At 56.5% G+C, this 12,669-nt stretch overlaps 1 protein-coding gene across 1 annotated transcript in view; it reads right to left on the reverse strand.

Annotated features, from left to right (window-relative positions):
* APIP (APAF1 interacting protein) overlaps window positions 1–12,669 on the reverse strand; it is a 29,741-nt gene that overhangs the window by 15,281 nt on the left and 1,791 nt on the right. The window contains exons 2-4 of the mRNA XM_068166838.1: window positions 12,501–12,601; window positions 2,400–2,448; window positions 457–574 (exon numbers count right to left, since the gene is read on the reverse strand). Coding sequence (XP_068022939.1) covers window positions 457–574; window positions 2,400–2,448; window positions 12,501–12,601 — 268 coding nt within the window. The remainder of the gene's footprint in view (window positions 1–456; window positions 575–2,399; window positions 2,449–12,500; window positions 12,602–12,669) is intronic.

The raw sequence follows: 12,669 nt of genomic DNA on the forward strand, positions 1-12,669 counted from the left end.
CTCCTCCCCTCCAGCCTCAATCTCCCCACCTCCAGCTTCATTCCATTCCCCCTAGTCCTAGCACTGCCTGAGATCCTGAGCAGTCCCTCCCCAGCCTTCCTGGAGCCCCCTTCAGATCCTGGAAGGCCACAAGGAGGTCACCTGGGAGCCTTCTCTTCTCCAGACTGAACAGCCCCAACTCCTTCAGTCTGTCCTCACCGTGGATGTGGTGCTTCAGGACATGGTTTAGTGGTCATGGTAGCTGGGTTAGGGCTGGGCTCCATGATCTTAAAGGCCTTTTCCAGCCTTGGCCATTCTGTGGTTCTATGATCACAGCTAGAGCTGCCTACAAATATTGGGAGGTGAATGAGCCTCAGGCTGCACTGGAGCTGCCCTGTCTGAAGGCTGTGCTAGTGAAGGTGAAGCTGTGCAGGGCCTGTTCCAGGCACTGCTGAACCACAGGCACTTGCTCTGCACCTCTCATCCTGTAGGCATTCATGAAGAGAGGAGTGCACTGGCTCTTCTTCAGCTTCTTGTGCAGGGGAGGACCACTGATGTCCTGCCCACTCATGTCACACACAAACATGTCTTCTGGCTGTAAGAAAAAAGAGGGTCACCTGTGAGCACCTGAAGAGTTGTGCTTCAGAGATTCACAGCATGGGAGGGGTTGGAAGGGACCTCTGGAAACCACTGAATCCAACCCCCCTGCCAGAGCAGGAGCCCCCAGGGCAGGGCACACAGAACACATCCAGACAGGGCTGGGAAGGCTCCAGAGAAGGAGAGCCCACAACCTCTCTGGGCAGCCTCCAGCACCCTCACAATGTTGAGATGGAACTCCCCAGGTTCCAGCTTGTCCCCACTGCCCCTTGCCCTAGCTGAAAAGAGCCTGGCCCCCTCTGCTTGACACCCACCCCTCAGACATTTGCCTTCTTCCCAAGGGCTGTGAGCAAACTTGTCACACAACTCCTGAGAGACAACAGAATTAACCAGGTTGGTAAAGACCTTTGAGGGCATCAAGTCCAACCTCTCACCCAGCACCATCTGATCAACTCAACCATGGCACCAAGGGCCTCAGCCAGGCTCTTCCTAAACACCTCCAGGGATGGGGACTCCACCACCTCCCTGGGCAGCACATCCCAATGACAAATGACTCTCGGTGAAGAACTTTCTCCTCACCTCCAGCCTAAACCTCCCCTGGCACAGCCTGAGACTGTGTCCTCTTGTTCTGGTGCTGGCTGCTTGGGAGAAAAGACCAACCCCCACCTGGCTACAACCTCCCTTCAGGGAGCAAGAAGGGAACAGAGCTCTGCCCTGTGGAGCTGGGGGCTCATCATGTGCAGCCATGGCTGGGTTACAGCACCATGGGGCCACCAGCAGTCTGTGGGCACAGAGGCAAATCTTGCTGCTAAGGCAGCTGGAACTGGCAGAGGTGCCCTTGACTCTGCCTGCTGATCCTCCCTGGGGTTGTGCTGTCCCTTCCCCCAGCTGATGCTGATCTTGAGCTCTAGAGCTGGGGCTGTTCAGCCTGGGGCACAGAAGGCTCTGGGAAAGCCTTCCAGCGTGTGCAGGGGGTCTGCAGGAGGGGGGTGTCACAAAGGAACACAGTGACAGGGCTGATGGCTCCCAGCTGGAGGAAGCTGGATCTAGACCAGACAGCAGCAAGCAATTCTTGCCTGTGATGAGACTGCTGAGACACTGCAAGAGGCTGCCCTGAGAAGCTGTGGAGACTCCAAGCATGGAAGCGTTCAAAGCCAAGTTGGATGGGGCCTCAAGCACCCTGGTATAGCAGGAAGGGTCCCTCCCCATGGCAAGGGGGGTTGGAACTGGATGGCCTTAAGGTCCCTTCTGTCCTCCACTTATATTTTAGAGCTTTTTTGGAAAGGAGGCAGATGGAGAAGGTCCTCCTCTCCTGAGGAGAAAGTTCCCCTCTCCTGGGCAGAAGGTCTCCCTCCCCTGGGCAGGTGGTCCCCCTCCCCTGGGCAGAAGGTCTCCCTCTCCTGGGCAGAAGGTCTCACTCCCCTGGGGAGGTGGTCCCCCTCCCCTGGGCAGAAGCCACCTGTTTACTGAGAAACTGAAGCCCAAGATTTGCAACCACTCAAATGCAAACAAATACAGAGCTGAGTGCAGTGCCACTGTGACTTGAAGCTGCAGGCAGGCACTTTAAAAGCCAGTCAAGAACAAAGGTGGACTTCAGTCAGGCCCAGATCTCAGAGCCTGCTGTGTGAGAGCAAAGAAGCCACCCAGACTCATCCACCCTGGGCACTGAAGCACCCTGGCTGGCTGTGGCACACTCCTCTGTTGTTTCAAGAAGGCAGGCAGCAGCAGGGCAAGCTGCTGGCTTTTCCCCAGGAGAAATGAGGCTCTGAGCACTTGGCTCCCTGGCAGGCTGAGCTGGCAGGCAGCAGTGCAGCTGGACGTACCTGGATCCTCTCCTTCTGCACCCCCGAGGGAGCGATGTAGATTTCAGCCCTGAGGAAAGACACCAAGAGAGGAAATGGATAAACAGGAGGCTGCTGCACAGGCAGGAGAGCTCTGCACCCCCCAGCAGCAAACAGCAGCTCCAGCCCCTCAGCACTTCCCAGCTGCTCCCACAGCAGAGCCCCATCACACCAAGGCAGATGAGACCTCAGAGCTGGGGGACTACACAACCAACCTTCAACCTGACCAGAGGTCTGAACCACTCACAGGGAAGAGGAGCTGCCACTGCCCTCCCACAGCACAGAGGGCAAAGCCTGCCTGACCAACCAGAGTGTGGCCAGAGGGCAAGAGAGGGGATTCTGCCCCCTGACTCTGCTCTGCTGAGACCCCACCTCCACTCGCAGTCTCACAGCATCACCAAGGCTGGAAGAGACCTCAGAGATCATCAAGTCCAACCTGGCACCACAGACCTCATGACCAGACCATGGCACCAAGTGCCACATCCACTCCCCTCTTGAACACCTCCAGGGATGGGGACTCCACCACCTCCCTGGGCAGCACAGCCCAATGGCTAATGAGTCAGTGAAGAACTTTCTCCTCACCTCCAGCCTAAACCTCCCCTGGCACAGCTTGAGACTGTGTCCTCTTGTTCTGGTGCTGGCTGCCTGGGAGAAGAGACCAACCCCCAGTGAGGTCTCCCCTGAGCCTCCTCTTCTCCAGGCTAAGCAACCCCAGCTCCCTCAGCCTCTCCTCACAGGGCTGTGCTCCAGACCCCTCCCCAGCTTTCTTGCCCTTCTCTGGACACCTTCAAGTCTCTCAATGTCCTTCTTAAATTGAGGGGCCCAGAACTGGACATAGGACTCAAGGTGTGGCCTAACCAGTGCTGAGCACAGGGCAGAATGACCTCCCTGCTCCTGCTGGCCACACTGTTCCTGATGCAGGCCAGGATGCCCTTGGCCTTCTTGGCCCCCTGGGCACACTGCTGGCTCTTGCAGCAGGGCATCAAGTAGAAGGGCAGCTGCTTCATGTAAACCTTGTCAGAGTTACATGAGGAAAGGCTTCCAAAAACTGACTTTAAATTAAGATAACTTTTAAGTTATTTTCTGAAATGTTTTCAGTAATTGCAAAAAACCAAAACAAAAACCAAACAAAACCCAAACCCAAACCAAAACCCAAACCAATCCCAAAACCAAACCCAAAACCCCAAACCAAACCCAAACCCAACCCAAACCCAACCCAAAACCCAAACCCAAAACCCCAAACAAAACCCAAACCCAAGCCAAACACAAACCAAAACCCAAACCAATCCCAAACCCAATCCCAAAACCAAACCAATCCCAAAAACAATCCCAAACCCCAAACCAAAACCCAAACAAATCCCAAACCAAAACCAAAACCAAAACCCAAGCAAATCCCAAACCAAACCCAAACCAACACCCAAACCCAAACAAATCCCAAAACCCAACCAAAACCCAAAACAAAACCCAAACCAAACCCAAACCAATCCCAAACCAAACCAAAACCCAAACCAAACCCAAACCCAATCCCAAACCCCAAACCAAAACCCAAACCAAACCCAAACGAAAACCCAAACCAAATCCCAAACCAAACCCAAAATAAAACCCAAACCAAACCCCAAACCCAAACCAAATCCAAACCCCAAACAAATCCCAAACCAAAACCCAAACAAATCCCAAACCAAAACCCAAATCAATCCCAAAACCCAAACCAAACCCAAACCAAACCCCAAACCAAAACCCAAACCAAAACCCAAACAAATCCCAAACCAAAACCCAAACCAATCCCAAACCAAAACCCAAACCAATCCCAAACCAAACCCCAAACCAAACCCAAACCAAAACCCAAACCAAACCCCAAGCAAATACCAAACCAAAACCAAACCCAAATCAAAACCCAAACAAATCCCAAACCAAAACCCAAACCAAACCCAAACCCAAACAAATCCCAAACCAAAACCCAAACCAAACCCAAACCAAAACCCAAACCAAACCCAAACCAAAACCCAAACAAATCCCAAACCAAAACCCAACAAATCCCAAATCAAAACCCAAACCAATCATAAACCAAAACCCAAACCAAATCCCAAACCCCAAGCAAATACCAAACCAATCCCAAACCAAAACCCAAACCAAAACCCAACCAAAACCCAAACCAAAACCCAAACCAAAACAAATCCCAAACCAAACCCAAACCAAACCCCAAACTAAAACCCAAACCAAACCCAAACAAATCCCAAACCAAAACCCAAACCAAACCCAAACCAAAACCCAAACCAAAACCCAACCAAAACCCAAACCAAATCCCAAACCAAAACCCAAACCAAACCCAAACCAAAACCCAACCAAAACCCAAACCAAAACCCAAACCAAAACCCAAACAAATCCCAAACCAAAACCCAAATCAATCCCAAACCCCAAACCAAACCCCAAACTAAAACCCAAACCAAAACCCAAACCAAACCCAAACCCAAACAAATCCCAAACCAAAACCCAAACCAAACCCAAACCAAAACCCAACCAAAACCCAAACCAAAACCCAAACCAAAACCCAAACAAATCCCAAACCAAAACCCAAACAAATCCCAAACCAAAACCCAAACCAAAACCCAAACCAATCCCAAACCAAAACCCAAACCAAAACCCAAATCAATCCCAAACCCCAAACCAAACCCAAACCAAAACCCAAATCAATCCCAAAACCCAAACCAAAACCCAAATCAATCCCAAACCCCAAACCAAACCCAAACCAAAATCCAAACCAAAACCCAAACAAAACCAAACCAAAAAACAAACAATAACCAAACAAAACCCAAACTAAACCAAGGAAACAGAAAAACCCCACCCAAAACCCCAAGCCCAGAGCTTCTTAGCCAACTGTAAACCACTCTGTAGTGTCAAGAGGAGCACACTAAACCCAGGAGCACAGAGACATCTAGTGAACAATGAGACCAGTTACAGACACAAAAGCTCAGCCAGGCCAACCCTCCCCTGCCAGAGCAGAGCACCCAGGGCAGGGCACACAGGAACAGTCAGGTGGGGTTGGAAAGGCTCCAGAGGAGACTCCACAGCCTCTCTGGGCAGCCTGCTCCAGGCTCCAGCACCCTCACCAAGCAGAAGTGCCTCCTCATGTTGAGGTGGAACCTCCTGGGTTCCAGCTTGTTCCTGTTGCTCCTTGTCCCATCACTGGGCACCACCAAACAGGGCCTGGCCCCTTCATCCTGATCCCCACTACTCAGCTATTGATAGACATTGATCAGATCCCTCTCAGCCTTCTCCTCTCCAGACTGAACAGCCCCAGGGCTCTCAGTCTCTCTTCACAGCAGAGATCTTCCTGTCCCCCAATTATTGCAGCAGCTCTCTTCTGGATTCTGTCTCCAGCAGATCCCTTCCTGCCCAGAAAGGGTCAAGGGAGAGACTCCTCTGCTCAAAGCACAGCATGTGACAGTTTGGTGCCTGCTCAGGGAACTGAACCAGGAGGAAGGCACTGTTCCATAAAGACAACTTAGTTAACCTTAAGTGAAGAGAGGAAATGGACAGGAAGAAGACCCCCTGCAGCTCTCCCTCTCTTCCCTCTCTCCCCTGGACAAGTCCCCCTGCAGCTCTCTCTCTCTCTCTCTCTCTCTCTCTCTCCACTGGACAAGTCCCCCTGCAGCTCTCTCTCTCTCTCTCTCTCTCCCCTGGACAAGTGCCCCTGCAGCTCTCTCTCTCTCTCTCTCTCTCCCCTGGACAAGTCCCCCTGCAGCTCTCTATCTCTCTCTCTCTCCCCTGGACAAGTCCCCCTGCAGCTCTCTCTCTCTCTCTCTCCCCCCTGGACAAGTCCCCCTGCAGCTCTCTCTCTCTCTCCCCTGGACAAGTCCCCCTGCAGCTCTCTCTCTCTCTCTCTCTCCCTCCCCTGGACAAGTCCCCCTGCAGCTCTCTCTCTCTCTCTCTCCCCTGGACAAGTCCCCCTGCAGCTCTCTCTCTCTCTCTCTCCCCTGGACAAGTCCCCCTGCAGCTCTCTCTCTCTCTCTCTCTCCCCTGGACAAGTCCCCCTGCAGCTCTCTCTCTCTCTCTCTCTCCCCTGGACAAGTCCCCCTGCAGCTCTCTCTCTCTCTCTCTCTCCCCTGGACAAGTCCCCCTGCAGCTCTCTCTCTCTCTCTCTCTCTCCCCCCTGGACAAGTCCCCCTGCAGCTCTCTCTCTCTCTCTCTCCCCTGGACAAGTCCCCCTGCAGCTCTCTCTCTCTCTCTCTCTCTCTCCCCTGGACAAGTCCCCCTGCAGCTCTCTCTCTCTCTCTCTCTCTCTCCCCTGGACAAGTCCCCCTGCAGCTCTCTCTCTCTCTCTCTCCCCTGGACAAGTCCCCCTGCAGCTCTCTCTCTCTCTCTCCCCTGGACAAGTCCCCCTGCAGCTCTCTCTCTCTCTCTCTCTCTCTCCCCTGGACAAGTCCCCCTGCAGCTCTCCCTCTCTTCCCTCTCTCCCCTGGACAAGTCCCCCTGCAGCTCTCTCTCTCTCTCTCTCTCTCTCCCCTGGACAAGTCCCCCTGCAGCTCTCTCTCTCTCTCTCTCTCTCTCCCCTGGACAAGTCCCCCTGCAGCTCTCTCTCTCTCTCTCTCCCCTGGACAAGTCCCCCTGCAGCTCTCTCTCTCTCTCTCTCTCTCTCCCCTGGACAAGTCCCCCTGCAGCTCTCTCTCTCTCTCTCTCCCCTGGACAAGTCCCCCTGCAGCTCTCTCTCTCTCTCTCTCTCTCTCCCCTGGACAAGTCCCCCTGCAGCTCTCCCTCTCTTCCCTCTCTCCCCTGGACAAGTCCCCCTGCAGCTCTCTCTCTCTCTCTCTCTCTCTCCCCTGGACAAGTCCCCCTGCAGCTCTCTCTCTCTCTCCCCTGGACAAGTCCCCCTGCAGCTCTCTCTCTCTCTCTCTCTCTCCCCTGGACAAGTCCCCCTGCAGCTCTCTCTCTCTCTCCCTCTCCCCTGGACAAGTCCCCCTGCAGCTCTCTCTCTCTCTCCCCTGGACAAGTCCCCCTGCAGCTCTCTCTCTCTCCCTCTCTCCCCTGGACAAGTCCCCCTGCAGCTCTCTCTCTCTCTCCCCTGGACAAGTCCCCCTGCAGCTCTCTCTCTCTCTCACTCACTCCCCTGGACAAGTCCCCCTGCAGCTCTCTCTCTCTCTCTCTCTCTCCCCTGGACAAGTCCCCCTGCAGCTCTCTCTCTCTCTCTCTCTCTCTCCCCTGGACAAGTCCCCCTGCAGCTCTCTCTCTCTCTCTCCCCTGGACAAGTCCCCCTGCAGCTCTCTCTCTCTCTCCCCTGGACAAGTCCCCCTGCAGCTCTCTCTCTCTCTCACTCACTCCCCTGGACAAGTCCCCCTGCAGCTCTCTCTCTCTCTCTCTCTCTCCCCTGGACAAGTCCCCCTGCAGCTCTCTCTCTCTCTCTCTCTCTCTCCCCTGGACAAGTCCCCCTGCAGCTCTCTCTCTCTCTCCCCCCTGGACAAGTCCCCCTGCAGCTCTCTCTCTCTCTCCCCTGGACAAGTCCCCCTGCAGCTCTCTCTCTCTCTCTCTCTCCCTCCCCTGGACAAGTCCCCCTGCAGCTCTCTCTCTCTCTCTCTCTCCCCTGGACAAGTCCCCCTGCAGCTCTCTCTCTCTCTCTCTCTCTCTCCCCTGGACAAGTCCCCCTGCAGCTCTCTCTCTCTCTCCCTCTCCCCTGGACAAGTCCCCCTGCAGCTCTCTCTCTCTCTCCCCTGGACAAGTCCCCCTGCAGCTCTCTCTCTCTCTCTCTCTCTCCCCTGGACAAGTCCCCCTGCAGCTCTCTCTCTCTCTCCCTCTCCCCTGGACAAGTCCCCCTGCAGCTCTCTCTCTCTCTCTCCCTGGACAAGTCCCCCTGCAGCTCTCTCTCTCTCCCTCTCTCCCCTGGACAAGTCCCCCTGCAGCTCTCTCTCTCTCTCCCCTGGACAAGTCCCCCTGCAGCTCTCTCTCTCTCTCTCTCTCTCCCCTGGACAAGTCCCCCTGCAGCTCTCTCTCTCTCTCTCTCTCTCCCCTGGACAAGTCCCCCTGCAGCTCTCTCTCTCTCTCTCTCTCTCTCCCCTGGACAAGTCCCCCTGCAGCTCTCTCTCTCTCTCTCCCCTGGACAAGTCCCCCTGCAGCTCTCTCTCTCTCTCTCTCCCCTGGACAAGTCCCCCTGCAGCTCTCTCTCTCTCTCCCTCTCCCCTGGACAAGTCCCCCTGCAGCTCTCTCTCTCTCTCCCTCTCCCCTGGACAAGTCCCCCTGCAGCTCTCTCTCTCTCTCTCTCCCCTGGACAAGTCCCCCTGCAGCTCTCTCTCTCTCTCTCTCTCCCCTGGACAAGTCCCCCTGCAGCTCTCTCTCTCTCTCTCTCTCTCCCCTGGACAAGTCCCCCTGCAGCTCTCCCTCTCTCCCTCTCTCCCCTGGACAAGTCCCCCTGCAGCTCTCTCTCTCTCTCTCTCCCCTGGACAAGTCCCCCTGCAGCTCTCTCTCTCTCTCCCTCCCCTGGACAAGTCCCCCTGCAGCTCTCTCTCTCTCTCTCTCCCCTGGACAAGTCCCCCTGCAGCTCTCTCTCTCTCTCTCTCTCCCATGGACAAGTCCCCCTGCAGCTCTCTCTCTCTCTCCCCTGGACAAGTCCCCCTGCAGCTCTCTCTCTCTCTCTCTCTCTCCCATGGACAAGTCCCCCTGCAGCTCTCTCTCTCTCTCTCTCTCCCCTGGACAAGTCCCCCTGCAGCTCTCTCTCTCTCTCTCTCTCTCTCCCCTGGACAAGTCCCCCTGCAGCTCTCTCTCTCTCTCTCTCTCTCTCCCCTGGACAAGTCCCCCTGCAGCTCTCTCTCTCTCTCTCTCCCCTGGACAAGTCCCCCTGCAGCTCTCTCTCTCTCTCTCTCTCTCTCCCCTGGACAAGTCCCCCTGCAGCTCTCTCTCTCTCTCTCTCTCTCTCCCCTGGACAAGTCCCCCTGCAGCTCTCTCTCTCTCTCTCTCCCCTGGACAAGTCCCCCTGCAGCTCTCTCTCTCTCTCTCCCCTGGACAAGTCCCCCTGCAGCTCTCTCTCTCTCTCTCCCCCCTGGACAAGTCCCCCTGCAGCTCTCTCTCTCTCTCTCTCTCCCCTGGACAAGTCCCCCTGCAGCTCTCTCTCTCTCTCTCCCCCCTGGACAAGTCCCCCTGCAGCTCTCTCTCTCTCTCTCTCTCTCTCCCCTGGACAAGTCCCCCTGCAGCTCTCTCTCTCTCTCCCCTGGACAAGTCCCCCTGCAGCTCTCTCTCTCTCTCTCTCCCCTGGACAAGTCCCCCTGCAGCTCTCTCTCTCTCTCCCCTGGACAAGTCCCCCTGCAGCTCTCTCTCTCTCTCCCCTGGACAAGTCCCCCTGCAGCTCTCTCTCTCTCTCTCTCTCCCCTGGACAAGTCCCCCTGCAGCTCTCTCTCTCTCTCCCCTGGACAAGTCCCCCTGCAGCTCTCTCTCTCTCTCTCTCTCTCCCCTGGACAAGTCCCCCTGCAGCTCTCTCTCTCTCTCTCCCCTGGACAAGTCCCCCTGCAGCTCTCTCTCTCTCTCCCCTGGACAAGTCCCCCTGCAGCTCTCTCTCTCTCTCTCTCTCTCCCCTGGACAAGTCCCCCTGCAGCTCTCTCTCTCTCTCTCTCCCCTGGACAAGTCCCCCTGCAGCTCTCTCTCTCCCTCTCCCCTAGACAAGTCCCCCTGCAGCTCTCTCTCTCTCTCTCTCTCTCCCCTGGACAAGTCCCCTGCAGTTCTCTCTCTCTCCCCTGGACAAGTCCCCCTGCAGCTCTCTCTCTCTCTCTCTCTCTCCCCTGGACAAGTCCCCTGCAGTTCTCTCTCTCTCCCCTGGACAAGTCCCCCTGCAGCTCTCTCTCTCTCCCCTGGACAAGTCCCCCTGCAGCTCTCTCTCTCTCCCCTGGACAAGTCCCCCTGCAGCTCTCTCTCTCTCCCCTGGACAAGTCCCCCTGCAGCTCTCTCTCTCTCCCCTGGACAAGGCCCCTGCAGCTCTCTCTCTCTCTCTCTCTCTCCCCTGGACAAGTCCCCCCTGCAGCTCTCTCTCTCTCTCTCTCTCTCCCCTGGACAAGTCCCCCTGCAGCTCTCTCTCTCTCCCCTGGACAAGTCCCCCTGCAGCTCTCTCTCTCTCTCTCTCCCCTGGACAAGTCCCCCTGCAGCTCTCTCTCCCTCACCCCTGGACAAGTCCCCCTGCAGCTCTCTCTCTCTCTCTCTCCCCTGGACAAGTCCCCCTGCAGCTCTCTCTCTCTCTCTCTCTCTCTCTCCTGGACAAGTCCCCCTGCAGCTCTCTCTCTCCCCTGGACAAGTCCCCCTGCAGCTCTCTCTCTCTCTTCTGGACAAGTCCCCCTGCAGCTCTCCCTCTCTCCCCTGGACAAGTCCCCCTGCAGCTCTCTCTCTCTCTCCCCTGGACAAGTCCCCCTGCAGCTCTCTCTCTCTCTCTCTCTCTCTCCCCTGGACAAGTCCCCCTGCAGCTCTCTCTCTCTCTCTCCCTCTCCCCTGGACAAGTCCCCCTGCAGCTCTCTCTCTCTCTCCCCTGGACAAGTCCCCCTGCAGCTCTCTCTCTCTCTCTCTCTCTCCCCTGGACAAGTCCCCCTGCAGCTCTCTCTCTCTCTCTCTCCCCTGGACAAGTCCCCCTGCAGCTCTCTCTCTCCCTCTCCCCTAGACAAGTCCCCCTGCAGCTCTCTCTCTCTCTCTCTCTCTCCCCTGGACAAGTCCCCTGCAGTTCTCTCTCTCTCCCCTGGACAAGTCCCCCTGCAGCTCTCTCTCTCTCCCCTGGACAAGTCCCCCTGCAGCTCTCTCTCTCTCTCTCTCCCCTGGACAAGTCCCCCTGCAGCTCTCTCTCCCTCACCCCTGGACAAGTCCCCCTGCAGCTCTCTCTCTCTCTCTCTCCCCTGGACAAGTCCCCCTGCAGCTCTCTCTCTCTCTCTCTCTCTCTCTCCTGGACAAGTCCCCCTGCAGCTCTCTCTCTCCCCTGGACAAGTCCCCCTGCAGCTCTCTCTCTCTCTTCTGGACAAGTCCCCCTGCAGCTCTCCCTCTCTCCCCTGGACAAGTCCCCCTGCAGCTCTCTCTCTCTCTCCCCTGGACAAGTCCCCCTGCAGCTCTCTCTCTCTCTCTCTCTCTCTCCCCTGGACAAGTCCCCCTGCAGCTCTCTCTCTCTCTCTCCCTCTCCCCTGGACAAGTCCCCCTGCAGCTCTCTCTCTCTCTCTCCCCTGGACAAGTCCCCCTGCAGCTCTCTCTCTCTCTCTCTCTCCCCTGGACAAGTCCCCCTGCAGCTCTCTCTCTCTCCCTCTCCCCTGGACAAGTCCCCCTGCAGCTCTCCCTCTCTTCCCTCTCTCCCCTGGACAAGTCCCCCTGTAGCTCTCTCTCTCTCTCTCTCTCTCTCCCCTGGACAAGTCCCCCTGCAGCTCTCTCTCTCTCTCTCTCCCCTGGACAAGTCCCCCTGCAGCTCTCTGTCTCTCTCTCTCTCCCCTGGACAAGTCCCCCTGTAGCTCTCTCTCTCTCTCTCTCCCTCTCCCCTGGACAAGTCCCCCTGCAGCTCTCTGTCTCTCTCTCTCTCCCCTGGACAAGTCCCCCTGCAGCTCTCTCTCTCTCTCTCTCCCTCTCCCCTGGACAAGTCCCCCTGCAGCTCTCTCTCTCTCTCTCTCTCTCCCCTGGACAAGTCCCCCTGCAGCTCTCTCTCTCTCTCTCTCTCTCCCCTGGACAAGTCCCCCTGCAGCTCTCTCTCTCTCTCTCTCTCTCCCCTGGACAAGTCCCCCTGCAGCTCTCTCTCTCTCTCCCCTGGACAAGTCCCCCTGCAGCTCTCTCTCTCTCTCCCCTGGACAAGTCCCCCTGCAGCTCTCTCTCTCTCTCTCTCTCCCCTGGACAAGTCCCCCTGCAGCTCTCTCTCTCTCTCTCTCTCTCTCTCTCCCCTGGACAAGTCCCCCTGCAGCTCTCTCTCTCTCCCCTGGACAGCTCCAGTGATGGCTCAGAGCAGCCACCTCCCTTCTGCAGGTTACCTTTTGGGTACTGTTCATTTCCTCTTCCACCTTCTTGCTTATTCCTGACCTTCTAACTGCCCTCTCCAACCCCTGTACACAGCCACCCCTCCTCTGACCACCACTTTCCTTCTCTCCAGCCTTTACTCACCCATGCTTCAAGCTGATCCCTCCACCAGTTCCTGTCACCCAGCCCAAGCCATAAAACAGTCTGCAGAGCTCTGGGATGAGATTCCTTGGATGCAACTTGTCCTGAAAAGAAATTAAAGCAAGCCATTCAACCCCATCCAAAACATGGCAGCCCTGACTTTCAGCTCTTC

Source organism: Melanerpes formicivorus, unplaced genomic scaffold, assembly GCF_026170545.1.
Source record: "Melanerpes formicivorus ecotype bairdi unplaced genomic scaffold, bMelFor1.0.p_v2 SCAF_108, whole genome shotgun sequence".
Classification (NCBI taxonomy): domain Eukaryota; kingdom Metazoa; phylum Chordata; class Aves; order Piciformes; family Picidae; genus Melanerpes; species Melanerpes formicivorus.